Source organism: Rissa tridactyla, chromosome 5, assembly GCF_028500815.1.
Source record: "Rissa tridactyla isolate bRisTri1 chromosome 5, bRisTri1.patW.cur.20221130, whole genome shotgun sequence".
Classification (NCBI taxonomy): Eukaryota; Metazoa; Chordata; class Aves; order Charadriiformes; family Laridae; genus Rissa; species Rissa tridactyla.
Genome location: NC_071470.1, coordinates 57,815,367 through 57,837,813, shown reverse-complemented (window position 1 = coordinate 57,837,813; position 22,447 = coordinate 57,815,367). Strand labels below are relative to the sequence as shown.

At 44.7% G+C, this 22,447-nt stretch overlaps 1 protein-coding gene across 1 annotated transcript; it reads left to right on the top strand.

Annotated features, from left to right (window-relative positions):
* Positions 1-14,619: 14,619 nt before the first annotated feature.
* LOC128910206 (collagen alpha-1(XXV) chain-like) lies at positions 14,620-19,619 on the top strand. The gene is made up of 3 exons (XM_054203161.1): positions 14,620-15,299; positions 15,866-15,935; positions 19,525-19,619. Exons 1-3 carry the CDS (start codon positions 14,943-14,945, stop codon positions 19,617-19,619), a joined length of 522 nt encoding a protein of 173 aa, XP_054059136.1. The 5' UTR covers positions 14,620-14,942.
* Positions 19,620-22,447: the final 2,828 nt, after the last annotated feature.

The window sequence follows — 22,447 nt, the reverse complement described above, 5'->3', positions numbered from 1 at the left end:
AGAATAGCAGAGGCCAGGGAACAAGCCAGCATGTTGGCATGCTGGTGATGGCTCAGAAAGCTACTTCTACCCTCAGTTTTCCACACATGCGAGCAGCTGAGGTGCATGGGCTGAGGGGCACGGGCGCTGCCGTGCCCCGTTTGCTGCATGGGAGCCGCCTCCAGCAGCACAAACAGCCGGGGGCAGCCCTGCAGCAACCAGCTGTGGCGGTTTCAAAGCGAATGCAAGCCAAAGCTCGCTCTTTGTGCTGCTCACAAGGCCACTGTTAACAGGGATGGGGAAGCGGGGGGGAGAGTAAAAAGCAAACAGTAATATGGTAACTTTCCCCTTAACACAGGAGCTATTACTGGAGTGCCTGTGTACGGCTCACACAGCCCCTTTATTATGCGCACCTTTTAAGAGCTACCTTGCATGATAGGGCCCTTGTTCTCTCTCCCCCTCTCCTGCTGTAAGTTTTCCAGATGGAACGATACTCTCTTTAAGTGCTCCTTCATTACACTATCAGCTACCTCCCTCACCTGGCAAATAAAGGTTAATTGGCCCCGTACAATTACAGATTCATATCACAGGCACTCAAGATAGGCAAGATTAACTAACAATCATTGCAAAAATGGTAATGACTAAGCCAGAGACACCTTGAAATCATCACCCAAAGCTAAAAATTGTGACCAGTATACTAACCAGGTAACCATCAACTATGAAGTCATACAGTCATCTTTGGAAGCTATTTACAGGCAATTAAAGCAGAAGTCATATATGATAAATTGCAACACCTTCAAAATCTCAAGTGTTAAATGCCTTCATTCTAAGATTTCTAAGATATGGCTAATATATCCCCAGATTTTTTTTTAACTAAATTGCATGCAAGTGACCTTCTATTCTCCTCTGTTTTGATATTCTGTTTCACTTTGTTAGCAATTAGTACTACAGAAAAGACATCTTTAGCTCAGAACAGATTTTCAACTCATTTAACAATTCATTGTTGGATGATGGAAAAACAGTTGGATCAAAGACTGTAGCTAAATGGTTCATCTGAGTACAGAAATGCTGTTTATTATTTTGGAGACGTGTAGAAATGGCACTTGCTTTCTCAGGCCATCATTTCACGAGGGAAATAGCACACGAAGCTGGGTATTAACTCCTAATTCTGTCCACCACAATGGTTGCCACAAGTCAGCGGCACTGCCTGTGGACTGAGACTGAACTTCATGTGAAAGCCCTTCCTTTAACCAAAATGGACCCGCATGAATCCACCTGCTGCAGCAGGGCTGCCCGACCCTACAACCCGCAGCACTCCTCGGTCAGTGCTACAGTCGTAACTTGTGAAGTACTTAAGGATGAAAGATACTGTAAAAAAAGGTTTGTATTTTTAGAGCTCAAAGGACGAGTCTTTATGAGTCTTTATGTTAGTCTTAGAACATCGTATGGCTTCAGGCAAGTACATGCTCCTTTTCAGGGCAAAACAGAGAAGTCGTTTTGGTCTCTGAATGGAAATGGGTTTAGAGAGGAAGCAAACTGTGTCTCTTAAATGGAAGCGAAAAGGAAAACGGTGCAAAGAGACGCGTGCCTGGCTTCCTTGAGAGTCCTCAACAGGGGAAGGGAGGGAGTCTTGTTAGACGGGCAAGATGTGGTCTACACTTGTATAGACAGGGAAATAAGAAAATAGCTTCAAGAGGTGAGAAATGCCAAAGAAATAAAATAGGTATGGTAAAAGAGGTGTTTAAGAGGCTTATTCTCCCTCAATGTATTCCCTGAAATCCTATTTAATATTAACGGGACTTGAATACACAGCTCATGGGGAAAGAACAGTGACCTTTGTGGGCTTAAATAGGATTCTACAAAATTCAGAGCAGCACAAGAGGTAGCCAAAACAAGTTACGTAAGTTCTGAAAAAAATGCAGAGTACAGATGCACAGAATGAGCCATTGGGAAAACAAAATAAGACCAAAAAAACAGAGAAAATGAAGAGATAGCTGATGTGGGAGCCATACCCTAAACTCAGGTAGCTTCCTTATCTCTAGTAGATCTCACTGACCTGTTGTAATGGCATAAGCTACGTAGCCCATAATAAAGAGCTACTGCTCGCTTCAGCCAGCAGATGACTGCAAAGATATATGTATTTTCAGCAGCTCATTACCGTAATGAGCATTCCTTCCTCTTTCTGCTATGCCATGTGATAAATCCTATGATGAAATACACCTCCTTGCATCCTTTTTCATAAAGCCACAAACAAAGTACCTCAAGAGACAGCATTGCAAACATTGGTACTGAGCTATGATTCTGCTGGAAGCGTTTAGGAAGACGTAGCAGGTCAGTCTTTAATGGATATTTGGCAGTAGAGCTCTGAAGAAACCTGCAGAGCCAGGATGGGGTGGCAGTCGGAAAGGGGACAAGCTCTGCTGGAGAGAAGCATGCTGTCTCTGAACTAAGGGGACGATGAGACAGGCTTTAACTGGGCAGGGATGGTGGTGGTGGTGGTGGTGGATCACAGGAGGCACAGGAAGAAACAACAAAGGTGGGCCGTAAACACAGAGGGTGATTTATTTTGATGGGTGCCATCTCCTGACTGCAACAAATCAATGCACATTAGCCTCAAGTCTGGAAGAAGCGATGCTCTGGCAGACGCCTCTGAAAAGCTGATTGCTCCAGCGCGCACTGATTCGCAAGGGTACAAGTGGCAGCAGCGGGAGGGCTACAGCAGTAAACCTGCCCACGGCTTATCTGCATTTCTTTGTCAATCTCTCTTTTCAAAGCAGCATCTAGCGGAAAAAAACAAAGCCCAAACAAACCAGCCACCAGATGAAATCGCGAAGGCAGCGTGCAGCTCCCCTGAGAAACAGAGCAGGAGTTTGGTCATGGCGAGTGCTGAGGAGCGGTTGGCCTGCAGCGCACCTACCTAACCAGGAGGCTGCAAAGACCCTCAGGCTCTCCCATCGGTCCGGGAAGCTTTACATCATGGCTGGAGTTCATGAAGTTTTACAGCAGATTTATGGTATCGGTTTCAGAACTCTTCACTCTTTTGTAAGTGTATGGGACTTTTCCTATAAACAGGGATTGAGGACAGGGCTTTGGAGTATTTTTTACACATTGTAATCATATACAGGCATGCTATCGCTTGCAAAAAAAAAATATTATATTCCATCTTTCTACGTGTACGTGTGTATATGTATGTGTGTGTGTGTATATATATATATACACTCTCCCCCATTTTATTTTAAGCATATGGGCTGGTGTTCCTGTGGGTAAACCACCTAAAAATTAGTTCCAGAACAGACATGTTAATGGAGACTCAAATAACTAAAACGTAATGTACAGCTGATGAAGCCTTGGCAGCAAAATATTTAAGCGTTGCCAGAAAAAAAGTAGATTTCCACCTTACCGCCAAATTTCATTACCCTTTTGATGACCAATACCACCAGTTTGCTTTGGTCTTGGTAACTTTAAAGTATTCTTTACAGTCTAGAGATTAATGTATTGTTGCCTGCAGTCATAACGCCTAGGACTGCGACGCTGTGAGATTTCTTTGGTTGAGCCGGGGTCGGCCGAGCTCGGTGCCCGGATGGGGCATTTCCCGGCTGGCTGCGATGAGCCACCGCCGAGCAGCGCAGCACGCCAGCCTGGCAGCACCGCCTCTGAGCGCGCTGCCCGTACCATCTTTTCCCATGTGGCAAAAAGCTGACAGGCGCTTGCTCACACCCATTACAGATTCCAGGAGGCATTTTATAGGTGAGTGAGTTATAGATGCCTATTTGCTGGCTTCCTGAGGGGAGCTGCTCCAATGCCAGTCTTTATATTCATCTCAAAGTTCATTGGAAAAGGTATCTTCACTTCCTTTCGGATCTGTTTTGTGGAGCATCTGCTATGTTTCATGCAGGCTACGGCTGATGTCTGTGGAAGGGAGTGATTCCTATGTAGGATTTACACACGACAGCAGCAGGCAGAGCGTTGAGGGGCAGGCTTAATCCTCAGCTGTGCTCCAGCTGATATCAAAGAGCTTTTATATTTAATAAGTCTCAAACACTTACAATCGCAGAGGACAGAAAAGTACAGAAAAACACAGTAGAACCAAATTATCTTCCAGGGCAAGACGAAAGAGAAAATTAAGAGCACAGGGTTTCTTAAATGGGTAGAAGTCCACATTCAGTAACAGCGAAGAGCTATACACAAATCATCCTGCTGTTTCAGGAGGATAGTTTATCTAAATATGATGTCAGGCAAAAAAGACTGGAGCGCTGATGTTGGGTAGGTATGTGTCAGAAGGCAGACTTATGAGTACGTACCATGGGAGAGGACTTCTCCCCAAGCCTTTTTTCCTCTCTTTGTTTCATCCAGGAGAGCAAACTCCGCATCTCTGCTGACCCACCTGGCCTTCCACATCAAGCAGAAAATACTTCAGCTGCAGCGATCAAACATATTCCCTTTCCTGCCCCACCAGGGGAATGCTGTTCCCAAAGCCCGCTGGGGTCTGTTTCTGTCCCTCTAACACGGGGACTGTTTTAATTTTAGACCCGAGCCGTCCTTAACCAGAAACATCAGAAAGATATGTTTTTAGAGGTTTTAACTAACCCAGAACAAAACTCTCAGCTGGAAAAACAGTCTTCCTTAAATCCATCGTGCGCTTTCTTGCTACAAGGCATTCCCAGCACTGTGCACAGGGCAGCCTTGCCACATGAAGAAGCCACCTTCTTGATCTTGAGATCTGTCAAGCCCATATAAGATGGGCTTCATCCTGTCCCCAGCTAGCTGGCAAAACACAAGCTTGGAAGTTCCTGTATCTCCTCCCAGTCCCTGTATATATAAATACAAAGTGTTTTCTGTCACCGTGATAGGTCTTTTCTGCCCTTCTGCTTTTTCATCCACAGTGCTATTATCCCCCACCATCAAAGCCTGTCTGTTCCCTTCTCTCAGTCCTACTCCTGCTCCATCAGGAAAGAGCCTTTAAGAGCATCGCTCTCAACGATAAAAGGCCACAATAGATTCCCTTTCTTCATGTTTCCCTCCAAACGTTACTGCTTTCTGCAATGTTAACACAGGGCTACCCTTCTGCCCCAGATTCCTCCTCTGTCAGCTCACAGTGTTACTGACGCTTGCTGGTGATCCTGTATGACCGCTTGCTGATATATTCCCGCTCACCTATAAAGACAGCATCTCTGCCAACTCCCTGAGGGACGCAGGCAGAGAGAGCATTTAACACATGTAACTGTCAGCTGGCTGTTTTTGACAGTGCAATCTTGGAAAGATAAAGGAACAGAAAAGGCTGTGTTGATTTCTGAGCAGATATAGTGCAATTTTCTGGGAAGCATACATGTGGAGAGCTCCAGGTGAAGAAGCAGCATAGCAGGGCTATGGAAAATGAAAGCCCTGCAGAAGAGATCCAGGACTACGGCTCGTGGCTGATACGGAGGATGAGAAATTAAGAAGTTACCTCATGGTCCCTTTCTCCCATAAGTCAGTACTCACTGGGTTAGACCTCCATAGCCAGCATCACCATCAAAGACTTAAATTTTCTTACAGCCATGGCAAATAGGGAAAAGAAAACAACTTGACTTTACCTTTAGTGCAAAAATAATACAAGTAGTGTAAAGAATATGACAGCTACAAGAAGTCTATGACAGTAATTTGAAGAATCTGTGCCCCTGAAAGATGCAGTAAAGTCTCTGGCAGCTGGAAGCCTGACAGAGTTGAGATGATGCAGACACAGGGCTGGGACCTGTAATCCCAAGCAGCCGGGCTATTTTATTATGCTTATTCACGTGAATACTTGTGAAATCTACAGGAGATCTATGGATTCTTTAGATGATAATATCTCTGGGCTGGAGTCCTTTATCTCCTTCCTGGTGGCAAGGAAAAAATGTCCTAAATGTTTATGATTGGGTTTCAGATGCTTTTCTGACTGCCAGCTTACTTTTTCAGCTCTAGGACTCTCCAGAGGCTGTGCTCAGTAACACCTTAGTTCCATCGTTTTAATGATAACAACTTAATTTTTGCCCAGATATCACAGGTATCTTATCTCATTCTCCTTCCCTGAGAATTTCACATGGAAGAGGTTACAGCACTCTTCATAGATGGAGAGACATCTGAAAGAGACATTTAACGTCTATTTTTTGGGTTTTATGGAATCAGCCTCAATGGCTTGCCATCCCATGCCCTATAAAGCGGCCTTTCAAAGCTTTTACAATTGTGCAGCCTTCAAGGAATTGGTCTTTTTACCTCTGTAGAGAGAGAAAGAGAAGCCTAGAGAGTCACAAAGGCAGGAGCTCTGGAAAGCCTGCCGGCCATCTTCACGTGCTTCCCCCTGCAGCCACGACAGATCCAAGGCCATTGCCAGGAGAAAGGGAGTGGGTGATCTGATAGCTGGCAGTTTGGTGGGGATAAAAGGTCTGAGACAACCAAGGTGTCTTCTCAAAACATCAGAGAAAGAAGTTAAATCTGTAGTACAAACTTCTTTTTGCACCTGATAGTAACTCTGTTTGGTAGGCCTTGTCATGGACTTACAGGCAGCTTAAAATTTACTTTGTTCTGATCCAGAGAAATGAACTGGTTATTTTGCAGATGCAGATAAGCCTTTTAGAGTAGGGTTTGATGGTTGGTCCGTTCCCGCCCCCCCCGCCTTTTTTTTTTCCTGGCTGGGGTGTGATGTAGTTGGGCATTTTTATCTTGCCGGTAAAGGAATTCCTATACATACCTGATCTGAGCATGATTGGGAAGGAGAGATTTTTCTTGGGAAAATTTGTATGAACAAGCAACAACTTCCCAGAAAAATTTGTTCACGTCCTTCAAAAGTGGATTAAAGTCTCCAGCTGCTAATGGCACAGCATTTTGAAACTGTACTTGAATAACTGGGGAAGGGACCATCATTGATAGAGAGAGTCAAATTAGGAACTAGCATAGAAAAAAAGGCAAGAAATAATAAAATTGGAATTTCTGTTGAATCCAGGCTTGATCTCAAATTTTTGTATTTTATTCTGAATCTGGATGAATTCTGATTGTCTTCAGAAGAGTAAGATAAATTTGTTTGAGATCTATCGTCCACTACTAAAAAAAAGAAATACATTTGATTTATATCAACGTCGTTGAATTCTAGAACGTAAGAAACCAAATCTGAAATTGAATTAGTTCTCAGGTTTTCCTTTCAAGATACAACAGCTTTGAGAGTTATGACAGGGCACTCGTGCTCAGACTACTGACTTTTTTCACAACCTGCTGAACGATGTGACACATTTTCCCTGCGATGTGACTGACTGGGGAGGTGGTAGTGAGCCCGTAGACACCCGTGCCCAGACCTCGCTGTAGTAATGAGAGATTCAACGACTGATTGGAAAAGACAAATCTTCAGAGCCCACCGCTGCCTTCTTCAGACCTAGCGACATAAAATAGAAACCTCAAGAGGAACCACTAATAACATCAAGAAGGGAAAGTGAAGATAACCGCGGGTACTGGAGATCCTGATAAAGATATTCACTTGATATCATCATAGTAATTTAGTTAAACAGAGAGAAGAACGTGGCCCTGAACAGAGCTGTGGAGGCCAGTTTATAACAAAGCACTGATACTCAAATACGCAGTGATTGTAAGAATATATTTTATTCCAGAAGAATTGCTTGGAATATACTCATTCCAAATTAGGAAAAAAAAAAAAATCACCAGACTTTATCTATCTTTAAGTTAGTTGGAGGACACCGTCCACTGAACCAAGGGAAGAATTCCTGCGGCAACTAACTCTCTCACCCTCTTAAAACCCATACAGCGATTTTTCTTGTGCTTGCTTCCTGGCTCCTTCCTTTTAATTTGGTAATGAAATCATCTTCCTTCCGTCTGCTGCCTCTTCTGATTCCTAATTGTTTGTCCCATGATAATCTTTTTTGTCTTTGACCCACAACATCTGTAGGTTTCAGAAGGTTCAGCCCACTTTAAGGATATAAATAATTGACAGCGCTTTTAGAAATGTTAGTTTATCTGCATTATAATGATTCTATGATTCTGTGGCTGTCACTGTCCTGTGCTCTCCACCTTTACATTTCTGGTAACGTTGTCTTTGTGTTAGGGCATAAAAATATCCGCAGAGTTACTGTTGCCTTTTTCAGAGGTGGTTTGCAGTGTGATCTCTCAGGAGTATACTCTTTATTGTAATAATTTCTTGAAACATAAAATAGAACCATAGAATCACAGAATGTGTCGGGTCGGAGGGGACCTTTAAAGGTCATCTAGTCCAACCCCCCTGCAGTAAGCAGGGAAAATCACTTCTTAAAAGTAACTGTTTCTGCATGCAGAAATTATTTCATAATGACCTCACGTGAAAAAGGTAGGAAAAAAGCAACCAGAAATTTGGAATTGAAAAGATGTAGGAAATCTCCCTGTTGTATAATTAGCTTTTTGTGCTGGATCCTACATCTTGACCCTCATCTTGTCATTTTTACATCCCCCAAATACTCCAGCACATGTGAAAGTTTACTTCCATGACTAATCCTATTGATTTGGACTACTCACGTGAGCAAAGTTACGTGTTAATGCAGGACTTTGCAGGCTCAGAAACTCTTCATCTGAACCTTGTCCTCCCAGCCTTTTGCCAGGACCCATGAATTCCAGTGGTGTTCATCCATATACAAATAAACAAACCAAGGGAACCAAGGGTTATTTGTTGGCCTGGAGCCAGGGCAAGGACGCCTTTTTTTCAGTCTGAGGTTCTGAAACCTGGTCTCCTCGTCCCATTTCTGATTATGGTTCTTCATTCAGGAAAATTCTTGCCAGGTCTTCCCAAGCGGCGACTGCATCTTAAAGCAAGTATTTGAAGCTATGACAAATGTAGGATAGTTGGTTTATCTGTTATGAAGTGTTTTGTAATACATTCACATGAAAAACGCTTGTGAGTTTTAGTAAAGAATAACATGCAAAGTCTGAATTTTGTCTTGAATCAGTCAGTTTGTAGGTCTAGGAGAGCTGGTTTCATCATGTTGAAAAAGGAAATCCTGTGAAATATATTAAAATCCAGATGCAAGGGGTTTTTTATATATATATATTTTTTTTTTATTATCAGGTTTGCCAAAATACCAGTAAGGTTATGGAACTAATAAACTAAATCCTATGCTCATGTGACTCAATTGCCTCTAGTCTGCAGATAAGTCTGACTTAAAGATTCAAATATATGAAGTGTTTGTACAGTAGATGTGAAACGAGTATATCTAAGTATTAAATCACAAGCAAGTGTTATCCATCTGCTAAGTATATTAATGTACTGCATCATGTATACTGTACTTTAATGTGCTTATATGAAATTTAAAGTGACAGAAGGCAATCAATTTGGATATTTGAAAATGAAAGGCTTTTCCAGGTTTTTGTCCCCAAACAGTGAAGTAAGTTGTTTTCTGGGTTTTTTTTTTTTTGGTGATTCTGTGCTATCTTGGCAGATATTATGAGCAGCTCAATGAGAAATACCATACTACCCAGCCTGCCACAGACCTGAGAAGGGAGGTAAGTCACAGGAGTGCTGGACTCTGGTTCTACTTTCCGTTTTATCCCCGTAAGTATACAAAAGTTGAGTAAAATCTCATTTAGAGTGCAAGATGCGCTCTAATTCAAAGGCTGAACTGAGCAGAAGCAAGAGGAATGGAGGAAGCAGTAGAATGCACACAGAATTCAAGTCTATGTATAATGAATAATAGATAAGCTCCATTTGAAAGCAGGAACATTTGGAAGAGAAGGTTTTAACTCTGTCTTGGAGCACACATGGCCATTGTTAACCATTCAAGCTTTTATCCTTGTGTGTGTCACCTCAGTTCCAACACAGAGTCCCACACTCCAGTTTCTACTTGTATTTATTCTCTGCCTTTCTTGACCATGTATGCAAAATATTTTACAAACTGAATGCGGCTCGTCGTCTCAGCAGATGAGTACTTATTTTTCGCTGACCTGTTTTTGTGTCATTCTAATCGCAAGTTTATGTTGTATCTGGTAAAGAAATCCAGTAGTGGATTGTGTATTGGTCAGCCAGAATACGACTGTAGACATAAAAATATGGAAAGAACTCCAGACATTAGTCCTGTCTGGTGGAAAATTGTTATCTGCAAACACCATCCACATCTTCAAACACAGACCCATGAAATGCAAACAGTAGCATCTTGTGTCAATACCTTTGGCCTGGTCCTGCACGAGGTCTGCTGAAACGTGGCGTTTAAGAGATTCAAATCTTCAAAGTGAGAGCACTCCCCTCCTGGTGGGAAGCGTGGCTGCCTCCGGTCTGCGTGCACGAGCACTTCAGTGGACCCTATTTAAAATTCTCCTCGTCTTTTGCTACTGTTCGAGTTGAATAGCTGCAGATTTGCTGTCTCTTATACTCCACCTGCATGTGTTAATGGCCAGCTCGATTATATCTGGGGTACAGTTCTAATTTCAAGCTGCTTTATTCTAGCTACCAGACACAAAACAGGCATTTTAAGCATTTTAAGTGTTTTGTAACCTGAACTTGCGTGGTATATCACCTTAAGTGTGACCAGCAACATCTGAGATACAGTTCTTGCCTGCAAGTAGTTAAATTACTGTTCGCCCATGTGAACAGCCATCTGTTTTACTCCTGTTGTAGGAGTTTGACTCCTTAGACCAAGTTACTTGCTCTAATTCAAAACCTATAAATCTTCACCAGTAAGAAAAATGTAAAAAATAGTGTCTAAAAAAGAGAGAGGGGAAAAAAAGAAAGAAAATGAGGTTTTTTCATTGCATGGACAGCATTCTCAAAAGTGCTAGAGCAATCTGGTTTCAATCTTAGCTATGATCCTAAGTAGATGCCTTCTTGACTCTGGCATCATCATGGCTGCAAAATAAGAAGCAGGCTCACTGGCACCGGGCTGGATTCGCTCTGCCTCCCGCTTGCAGAAAGCCAGCAAAAGCAGCAAAGCTGAGTCCTACGTGGGTTTTTTTTCTCCAGTTTATTGTGTTTAGATGGGGTAAGCATACTGCAAAGCTGCCGGTTGTCCACTTGATGGTATCAAGTAACTGAACACGGGAGGTACAGCTGCTTAACGCTCTCTATTCGGGCAGACGCGACCAGATAATTTCATAACGGGGAAACCAGCTGCGTTATGTTCTTCACCTACACTAGCAACTCCTGCGCTAGATTTAACCAGATTTGTGTTTAATTTAGCTTGCTGCTCAGATTCCGTAGTCCAGCCTAGTCTATTCTGGACCAGCCTTGCTGTGAGGTGGATTAATATGCCTCCATCAGGAAAATCGCCATGGTTTTTCTGTAAGAAGAAGACAGAGCTAATTTGCATCTTCAGAGCCCCTCTGGTGTCTATTTCTGTGCGAAAACACATTAAAATAAAGCTATCTGAGATGATTTATCGTAAAATTCTGTCATTTCTAAGCATTTTAACAAACTTCTAGATGACATCTTTACCAGAACCAAGCTGTGGCAAAAAGAAAAAGGTAGCTTTAAGCTGGAGCGAGCAGGAAGGCTTGGTACTGGTCTTTCTCCTCTCATGCTTCTTCATCATGTCTTCATCATCTTCATCCGTTGTCTGAGGATACATGTGAGGAGATAGACGCACAAGGAATGGGTGAGCCTGGTCTATTTTCAGAGGTGAGACCAGACAGAGCTAACAGTTCTCCCAGGTGTGTAGAGGTATAGATACCCATTGCAAAAAAAAAAAAAAAGGGGGGGGGGGGGCAAAAAAAAAGCATGAAAACAATTTCTTGGACATTTTAAAGTTGTTCTTGCCAGGTTTGGGCTTTGATTCTAGTACGGCAGAGTTTTCTGTTTGTGCCAGACAGAAAAATAAAGGTTTCTTGTTACACTTCTTTGGAATAAGAAACATCTAGCAGGAGATTTGCTATCCAGTAGGAAAGCAGCTTTGCATTGTGTCCCACAGAAATATGGTGATCTGGCTCATTTGGTGAATTTTACAATAAATCTAATGCAACAAGGGACTTCCCGTCTCAGGCTATTTCATTTCTGATTTTGAATACGCCTTGTCCAAAACAAGTGGAGAGCATGATGCTGGGAAGGAAAGATGCTTGGACAGAGAGATTGCATCTTTCGGCCAAGCAAAACATGGAGCCAGGTCACATTGTTATATGGGTACACGGTCGTCTGTGCCCTCTATGGGGTACTGAGGCAGCCAGGGGAGGTCCATATCTGCAGTGAAATAAAAAGAGCTGATCTCGGGTGAAATTTCACCCTAGCCTAGAGGAGGCAGCACCCGCTCGAGTATGGGACTGGCAGCAGCGGGGTGCGGGCAGCCATCCTGCCACAGGCGGTGCCTCAGTAACCCCTGGCATAAACCGGAGAGGATAATCATATCCTGAGGGTTTGCAGCTTTGCTTTGCTGGATGTCACCACGAGCAGGGGTGAGTGATGGCACTGGCTACTAACAGCAGGGGGTAATGCTAAGCGCTGGAGCTGGCGCCGATGGCTCCCAGCGCCTTGCTGGCCCAGCAGCCGCTCCGAAGCAGCCTGGGTACTGCTCATACCAGGCTCAGGGAGCCCATGCCATGCACCAAATAAGAGCATGTGGGTATTATTTGTTTTCTTCTGTCAGATTATTAATTCCAAATACCATTTCGTCTTCTTATTGCCAAGAGATAGTCTGTGAGCAAGTCCTTATTTTGAAAAGAGCAGTTGTTATTCACAAGTCCTGATCATGAGGTATGTGCCGCTTGGGGCAATTTGTTTGCAAACTTTTGTTCATTGCAACTATTAACTGTTTATCGTGAAGAAACTATCGCCTAGGGCTATATCATCGTGATTTCTTCTCCCTGACTAGAATTCACCAAACTTTGTTTTAGAAAAGTGAAAGACAAGTTACAAAGAATAAATTACTAGCTATGAACTTCTGGTACACTTTATTCAAAATCTAAGTAATTACACTGAAACCCACAAAGCTTTTTGGATCCGTGTCTTCATGGCAGTTGTGATTGCTTGAATACTTGGGAAACAATAGGTAATAAAACTGCACAAATATGACTCCATAAGGAAACTTGATTCCTATTCGTAAGGCAACGCTCTCAGTCTTATCTGAGAAGCACCATAGTTGGACAAGTCTTTTTTTCATCCCACGAGTCTTTATATCTTGTCAGTATTGTGTCCAGCTTTGGAGTACTCAGCACAAGAAGGACATGGACCTGTTGGAGCAAGTTCAGAGGAGGGCCACAAACATGATCAGAGGGCTGGAGCACCTCTCCTGTGAAGACAGGCTGAGAGAGTTGGGGTTGTTCAGCCTGGAGAAGAGAAGGCTCCAGGGGCGTGTTATAACAGCCTTCTAGTATCTGAAGGGGGCCTACAGGAAAGCTGGAGAGGGACATTTTACAAAGGCATGCAGTGATAGGACGAGGGGTAATGGCTTCAAACTGGAAGAAGGTAGATTTAGATATCAGGAAGAAATGTTTCACTATGAGGGTGGTGAGGCGGTGGAACAGGTTGCCCAGGGAAGTTGTGGATGCCCCATCCCTGGAAGCGTTCAAGGCCAGGCTGGATGGGGCTTTGAGCAACCTGGTCTAGTGGGAGGTGTCCCTGCCCATGGCAGGGGGGTTGGAGTAAATGATCTTTAAGGTCCCTTCCAACCCAAACCATTCTGTGATTCATGTGAGTAAATGCCAACCAGGGTGAACTGCGTGTTCCTTCAGAGGCTGGTTCTGCTCCAAGAAGCTTCTCTGGTTCACAAGAAATGCCACGCCAAGTGCTACATAGGAGATGCGTTGTGGTAATGGCAAGATGAGAACCAAACTACAACAGGTAAATGCAGCATTTGGAAGATAAGAGGCAGAGGGGAAAGGAACAAACACGCTTTCCAGCAGGCCACGCCTGCAGTTTTTTGGATGTTGATGCTTCTTTTCCAGTCTTACAAACCGGGCGCAAGGAAAACGGATTGGTGTGCATGCCACAGCGAAGAAGCAACTTGGCAAATAAACAAACAGAAAGTAAATCAGGTAAAATCAAACCGACTGCATGCAACAGGGAGTCAGTGCGCACCGCTCCTTTGGAAGCGAGCCCTCGCACCGCTCCGGGGAGCCGGACGCGGAGTTATACGCGTTTCTCCGCCGCGCTCTAAAAATAAGACGGGCACGGCAGAGCTCTCCCCGTGTTTTATGCCCCGCCGTGGGCACCACAGCCCGCTCGCAAACCGCCGTAAATTACCGCGGTTCTCCACAACTTCCCCCGGCGGGGCCGGACACCCCTCGCAGCCCCTTCCCGGCCGCGGCTGCTGGCTCCCCCCGCCTCAAAACCCCCGGGGCGCTGCTTCCCCCACCGCCATTTGTTAGTCTAATTGCCCACCGCCTAGGTGAATACATTATGCTGATGAGGGCGGGGAGGTGGGCCGGCGGGCGGGCCCGGCGGCGCGGCTGACAGCGGGGCAGCGCGGGGGCTGCCTGCCTCTTGCCGCCTCCTGCCTGCGCCCTGCCTGCTGCCTGCCGCCCGGCCGGCGCGGGGGGTTCCTGCCGCCTGCGGGCTTCCCCGGCTGCTGGGCGCCGGCGGGCAGGTGCGGGGGAGGAGGGGGGGAGAGCAACAAGTCCGGCGGCGGGGAGGAGAGCGGGAGGCGGAGGAGGGGGGGGTTTGGGAGAGGGGGGGGTGCTTCCCGCCCCGCGCCTGAAAACCTCTCTGACAAGTGGCAAACCCGTAGCAGAGCACGCTGCTCCTTCCGAAGGGCGGGTGGAAGCCGCGGGGGGCTCGCCCCGCACCCAGCCTTGCTGCCGCCTTTTGGCTGCCCCCCCGCAACCCCCCTCCTCGCCGCCCCCCGCTGCGGGGCTGAGTCGCGACCCGCTGCCGGCCGGCGGGCGCCGCCGCTTCCCCTGGAAAGTGTGGGAGCCGGTTGCGGGCTTTTCTTCTACTTATCGCGTTTTAAATTTTATTTTATTTTTTTTTAAATTATTATTTCGCTTTTTTGTCGTTGATTTTCTCGTACTTTATTGCTATTACCTCTTTTGTTGCCGCTGTTTGCGAACTAATTGCCTCCATGGGGGGCGGAGGAAAGGAAATCAAAGGTGCCGCAGCTGAAGGGTGTAAAAGCGCGCCGGGGAAGAGCCGGGGAGCCGCAGGACGGGATGGCAGCGGGAAGCCCGGCAGCGGGAAGCCCGGCTGCGGCGGCGGGGAGCGGTGCGGCTCGGCGCTGGCCGCCCTCCTCTCAGCGCTCGCCGCCGCCTCCTGCGTCTACCTGGGGGTGCGGACCAGCGACCTCCAGGCCAGGGTCGCGGCCATCGAGGGCGCCCGAGGGGGTTTCTCTGCCGCCGCCCCGCTGCCGCCGCTGCCCGGCTTTTCCCTGGAGCAGCTGAACGCGATGATGCAGGAGAAAGTGGAGCGACTTCTCGCCCAGGTGTGCGGGACGGGGGTGGCCGCTCTCAGCCTTGTGCGTGTGCCGGGGATGGGGGATGATGTGTGCGGGGGCACGGGAGGCCGGCTGAGGCGATGGGGGCGGGGGGCGGCCGGAGCAGCTCCTCGGGCGGGAGAGAAGCGGGGAAAGCGAGTCCGCATCCCCGGGGGGGCGGCGGGGCCGGGGGAGGAGGAAGCGGTCTGGGGAGCGGGGGGCTGGCAGGGGACCCCAATGGGACCCCTCCGGCGTGGGGTCCCAATCCGTGACTTGCCGCCGAGCATCGGTCCCCACGTTTCCCCATCTCGGGGAAAAGATAAATAAAAAGCGGGGACGGTTGGGGGGGGGGGGAGAGCGGGGGCTTTGCGGCGGAGGTGGGAGAGAGCCGGTGGCGTCGGGCTTGTTTTTGTTGTTGTGGGGGGGCGGAGAAGTCGGTGAGACACCTTGGGTCGAGTCCAGGCGAGGAAGCGATCGCTGGCCGCGCACCCTATGGAATAGCGGTAAATCCCAGTCCGCGGCCGCGCGGGGTGAGCTCCCCCGGTGCCCTCACGCCGCTTCTCTCGCCCCCACAGAAATCCTACGAGCACTTGGCAAAAATACGAGTTGCGAGAGAAGCGCCTCCAGAGTGCAACTGCCCACCAGGTAACACACACAGCTTGGCAGCCTCCTCTCTGAGGCTCGTAACGCGGGGGGGGGGGGTTGGTATCCCGTGTTTTTTCAAACACACATAAGTCGGATCCAGGGGCTGCCTCTTCCATCAACGGCTTTACCTTGGGTGGAAAAGGTGTAAAGCCCAGAATCAGCTGTTTCCACTGTGGCACTGGATTGGAAGTAATGCTAGTTAACACCCCCCCCCCCGCCATGTTAGGCTGGGCGATTCCAAACAATAACACTTATTAATGATCTACTCTGGCAAGAAAAAGAAATATATTCTGTTTCAAATAGGGTAGTACTGAATCAAGGGATTGTGTGCTTACCTTGGGAAGTAGAATAAAAGTTCCAAGCAAAAATATTGAGTGGTTTCTAACATGTATTGCAAAGGTGGAGAGTCCGTTGCAAGTTACCAGTAATAAACACAAGAGCTTTTCAGTCTTGTTTTTCTGTAGTTGTAGATGAAAGCAGTTCCCCTAGGATGGGATTGCAGGTTTCATACTGAGGGTTCAAAACTGCGTCTGTTTATGCAACCAGTGATGTTGCTAGACTTTGGAAATGGGGCCTCCTAGTACTGGGATGAGTTGTTTGTACACGCATGCCGCAATGTTTCCTGTGCTTTTTTGTGCTGCTTTTTGACAGTCTGATAACTGGCAGTATTGTTTTAGCTTTATACACTCCTGCAATATGTACCTGAGTTCAAATGGCACCTTAAAAATCAAGAAAATAATGCCAGTGTTTCACAGGGTGCTGTAGGAACTCCAGCATCCTCTGCATGATGAAGCACATTAGACACACAGTTTGCTTTATGTATCCTGCCGCTCTGTTTGAAAAAACATCTCCTTTACAGGTGGAATATTGACTGTCAGCAAGACTTAAGCCGATGATGTTTGCCAATGGGATGTGTGATAGTGGTGTGTATATAAGGAAGGAGCTCCTCTGGTTTAGGTTTTAATTCCTGCCTCATCAGTCTGAAAGGACTACTGAATCTCAGTCTTTAAACTGACTACAATGATTGGTAGAGTATTTTGCTGATGATACAACTGAGAGCTGGGGATTTACTGGCTGGTATAGGAGTTATCATGGCTAGTGTGAAAAGGACGATATATCTGACTAGGACTGTTTTAAAAGAGTGCACAGAATTAATCGACTCCCAGTTAGTTTTGGTAAGGAACATTGGTTTCCTGCTGTACTATATATAACCCTTTCCTTTTAGGCTAACGTGAGCATACAGTGTTGATCTTATTTTTTGTTGCTTAACTGCAATAAATTACAAGATTCAAGTTTGCGCACTAAGAATGAGGGTTGCTTGTCATGTTGTATGCAAAGATGTATTCTGTAAGCCTGAAACATGGTTGATTTTGATGCCAAGCTCTTTCCCTCTTCCTTCTCCTTGCTTAAATTCATCTGTTATAATGTTTTTGCTTACTATTTTCATACTAAAGGTCAGTATCTACTGTTTCACAGTTGGTGTTATGTGCTGCTTTACTTCCCCACTACCACTAGAGCTCCACATCATACCAATTTTTACCTGACTTTTTTCTTAAGAAGTATGCTTTATCAAATAGATAATGAGCAGCAGAATATTCCTCACATGCATTGTAGAAATCCTCACTAGATGAAAGTCAAAATAAAGTGATCTGGGAAACGTTTTCGAGGGAGCAAAGCTCATCGGGCAAATTCACATGAATTATAATAAAAGAAAAAAAAATAAATTGCAGAAAGGACTAGCTGGTATGGGGATTAGAAATGTGATATGGAGCTTTTCACCTCTGGGTAGCTATTTCAGTTTGGAAGCAAGTTTTGTAGTGACTGAAGGATGTTGCCATGTGATAGCCTCATTTCGGACGGCTTAAAATGAGTTGATGCTCTCATGCTTGTCGCCAGCGGACAGGTGTCTACCTCAAAATGGCATTGTCTTGGGAGCCTCGGCTGAGAGAAGGGCTGAGCAGCACCACCTGAGCAGTGCCTTCCTAACAGCAGGCATTAGGCAGGAGAGGACAGAGTGAAAAAATTGCTGTTTCTTCGTTTGGTTCACTCTGTTACAATTCCTTCTCCACTGGGCAGGATGGACTTTTATTTTCATCCTTAATGCTGCCATTACAAATTTGGACCACGGTGTTTGGAAAGGCATTTGGTTTAACAGGAAAAGTATCATGGAAGTGCAGTGGTTTTTCTGTTGCCTGCTATTAGTGAAGCCAAAGAGTAAACTGCCTCTTTTCTTCCCCACATGATTCCATTTTGCTGCTTTACTCTGCTTGGCTTCTGTATTTCTTCCCTGGCTTTCTGTAATAATAAAATACATGTCTGTTAGAGATGACTTTGGAAAGCCTTCATGGTACAGAGGTGATTCTTTGAAACCTCTCTATGTCCCTGTAACATCCCTGTGAGAAAAGGCAGCTGCCAAATGGCCACCAAGACAGTTTCCGTCATCCTGCTCTTTAAAGAGAAATAAAGATTATTTAAAAAAAAAAAGGTGACATTGTTCTCTACCAAAAGAAGAGAGGGAAATTCAATCTGCAGACAGGAGGGTGGGAATGTGGCCTCTGATTTGGGATTGAAGTTATGCAACTGGTGTAGATCTCATTAGCTTGAGATGTTCATCCCCTTGTGGCTCTCCATGGCAGGAACTTGCACGTTCAAAGGAAACTGGGCTTGAATGGCTCAGATACCAAAGGCAGCCAGATTCCCAACTGCTCAGAGCTTGCAGAGCTCTCCACATGTAGCTCCTTTTAATTCAACAGTAGCCTTGAACTTTGTCTAGAGTGAAGAGTGGTCACGTTTCTCCTTAAAAACTTTGTTTTCACTAAATGTGCTTTTTCTAATTATTATTTTCTAATTTATAAAAGAAGCACAACATGAGGAGACGTTAGAGTTTTGATTTTAATTCTGCAGGACTAAAACCAGATACCAAAGATTTTTGTAAATATTTTTAAAATGACAATAGCAGGCATTCTTTCTCCTCTTAAAGCAGAGTAATAAAGTTTGAAAAGTAAATGCATGCTGACATTCCTCTTAAATTACCTCAGCTCTAACAGGAGTGCCAGCTTAAATCCCATGCTTGCAACTAGCGCTGCAGTCACTGCCAGCAGTGAGCCTTCTGCACATAGGACTGGGGGGCAAATGGAGTGCCTAAAATTATCTTAAGTGTAACCAATTGATTTTTTTCCTTTGCCAGATCTATTTATTTAGTGTAAGTTAATGTTTCCCTACTGTAAAAGGTGGACAACAACAAAAAAAGTAGATGTGTATGTAATTATTTCATATGTTTGAATCTTTCTTTAAATGGCTGCGGGAGCATAATCAGCTTTTATGAGGAACAGTCAAGCACAGTGCTGGATACTTCTTAGCAAGTGCCAAGAATTATACTGTTGTGGAAAGAGTAACACGTGCAGAAAGCACAGGGATACTCCCAATTCAATGGAGTTTTAAGAAATTCTTAGGCTTTTGTAGATTCTTCAGACTCTCCTCTCCCAGAAAGGCTTCACATGTGTACCTAGGACCTGTGGACTTCAACAGAAATGAACACATGCCTGCATGTTTTAGTGAATTCATCCTTTATGGATGAATCCACTTTAAGGCTCATGTGCCATGATGTCTTGTTCTGGAAGTGGTCCTCAGAGCCTGCTCCGGCAGTCAGATGATGTTGGCAGAAGAAGGAGTCAAGTCTATTGACTAGGAAGGTTAGCAGGTGATCGTGTATGGTTTTGCATGTCCCTTTAGGCCAGTTCTGGGAAGCAATGTATTTTTTTTCTTCTCTTTTCAGGAAGACCTTTATAATGAATTTATTCCTTTAAAAAAAAAAAAAAAAACGAAACCAAAACCAAAAAAAACCCCCAAAAAGCCAACAGTATGATATAAATAGGAATGTGCCTATGTGCCATACACTTCTTTAACTCTGCATCGCCAAAGGATAGGTTGCATAACACAAGAGATGTTTTTTTATCTCTAACTGCCATGACACACTGTGTACGTATGCTCGCTGTAGCTTCCATGTAAAATGATGGGGTTTGCAGGTTTTGCAGTTTTTCTTTGGTTGAGTTTCACTTTTTCATTTTTTTTTTTTCTTTCTCCACAGAACACTAGCTAAATTTCACGGGGTACCTGGTGAAGTTGACCAAACAAGTTTAGTTATGTTTTTCTTTTGTGCCATAGGCAGTTTGTTCCTTTGCTCTTTCTCTTCTATCTTTCCTATCAAGAAACCTGCATTTTTCTTCCTATTGTGTTCAGATACCTGTGGCTTCAAACCCTTTCCAGGCACAGACGCTGTCATCATCCTTTCTTAGCCAGCTATTTTGTGCTGTTTTTGTAATCATGTCATCTTGATTCTCTGTTCCAATCTTAAAGAGCTTTATGGTTTGGCATTTGAAATGTCTCTTATTTCACTATGCAATTTGCTGTGATCAGGTTGTAAAGCTTGTTTCAGTGTAGTGTGTATACAAACCTGTTTGTTCAGGAGATGAAATGCCATAAGCCAAGATGTTTTCTGGGGACTAGAGAATACCAGTTGGTCTTACTCTGGTTATAGTAATTTTCATAGGAAAACTGTGTTCTACGGCTACAGTCCTTCGGTAAGGTGATGAGTTTGCTCTATGTTAGTTGGTAGCAGCATGAATGGCAAAAATCAACATGTTTTAGCATCCCAGTGCCGTTTCTGTCTTCCTAAGCATCTAATGTTTGTTTTGCCATGTAGTGGAAGTACAGTTTGGGCATTATTTCTTATTTCCGTGTTTTCCATAAGTACTGTTTCCTGCGGCATTTTGATTAGTGAGGCTGAAAGAACGGAGGAGAAATCAATTTTGGGGATTAAAAGAATCCTGAAATAGGTATCAGAGGGTATTACTTTTTTTAAAAAAATTATGATTCAGTTCTGTAAAGGCTGAAGAGGTAAAGAAAAAAGGAGCTGACTTAAGTGTTTACCAGTAGAGAGAGACAGAAGAAAATAGGATAGAGATATATACAGAAAGTATCCATATATATATAGTATGTTTTTCCCTGTTACTTAAAATTCCAGAGTATGCTATCTGAACCTAGCTCCCAGCACTACTTATTTCTGCCATGTTGGTATCATCTATTTGCTGAATGCAGTGCTCAGCTCTAATTTTGTAATTTTTCTGACAGGGCTTTGAGTTCCCCTTTCATACCTTCACTGGTTTGATATTTTTCATTTCAGTTCCTAGATAAAGATGTTTATTGATGTGCAGCAGCATGCAACCTTCTGGGTAGTCTGTTGTCTTGTTTGGATGACTGATTAGAGATACTGTTTTCTCCCCACAGAATAGCTAAATATATTTTATTGGCTAAGATGTGACCTTTTAATTCCCTTCCCTCTGGGTAAGGAGATAGGGTGTGCAGCATGATGAATGAAACATACTGTGGCTCAAAGGACAACTGATTGACAGCAGACTGCACCAGATTTCTGTCTTTTGTAATATTACTGATGGCAGTGGTGGTGTAACAAAGGTTGATTTGACCACGAAAGTATTATTAACAAAAGATTTTTTTTTTCTATGACTTGAATTAAAATTTATTGAACTTCCATGGTTTTGTAAAACAAGGTGTATTAAAAGGAAGGTTTGATTGCATGCATTGACTGTTCTTATATGAGATTAATATTAATAAAAGAACATGTATTTTATGTTCTTATGATTCCTTCCATGTGGCAGCTCTCCATCTCCAACTGGTGAAGTGTCAAAGCAGTTCAACTACAGAGTCATAGACTCATAGAATGGTTTGTGTTGGAAGGGACCTTTAAAGATCATCTAGTCCCAAAACCCCTGCCCTGGGCAGGGACACCTCCCACTAGACCAGGTTGCTCAAAGCCGCATCCAGCCTGGCCTTGAACACTTCCAGGGATGGGGCATCCCCAACTTCCCTGGGCAACCTGTTCCAGTGTCTCACCACCCTCACAGTAAAGAATTTCTTCCTAATATCTAAATCTCTTAAGAGGAGTCTTAAACTCTTGCAGTGTGAGAAGTGGCTGTTAAGCCTACTTCTGCAGCAATGCTTTTACTCTGTGGGTTTTTGAGTGTTTTGGGGTGTGTGGTTTTTTTTTTTTCCTTCTCTTTCTTAAATTGTTAAATATATGCATTTATTTCCTTAAAGAGTCTCTCAAGCTTGGATAACAGTTCTGTTCAGCAAAACTCACCCCCCTGCCCCTTTCCTTAAAGGTCAGTGGGTTTTTGGGAATGTGTTGCCAGAAGAACAGCGCTGCTGCACCTGTGTTATAGCACTCATCCTCCTTCGCACTCCCTTCAAAATTTATTGTCTGCAGCCTACCTGTCTATTTTTTTGTATATTTATCACAGTAAAAATCAGCTGGCTTTGAAAACAGCATGGCTGACGGAAGCTGTCTGTTATAGGGCCTCTTAGGCCACCAGATAGAGCCATATAATTAATACGTTCAAGTTACCAACCTTGTGAAACCATCCACACCTTTAATGCACACAGAACTTGAGTCCCGTTGCTAACTACAGCCCCTTCAGGAAGGCTCATCTACGCAG

Excerpts from the sequence above, each read along its gene's own strand:
- LOC128910206 (XM_054203161.1), top strand. The coding sequence starts at position 14,943 with ATGGGGGGCGGAGGAAAGGAAATCAAAGGTGCCGCAGCTGAAGGGTGT. Across the intron at positions 15,300-15,865 it reads TGGAGCGACTTCTCGCCCAG|AAATCCTACGAGCACTTGGC; the intron begins GTGTGCGGGACG and ends TCGCCCCCACAG. Across the intron at positions 15,936-19,524 it reads AGAGTGCAACTGCCCACCAG|GCTCATGTGCCATGATGTCT; the intron begins GTAACACACACA and ends ATCCACTTTAAG.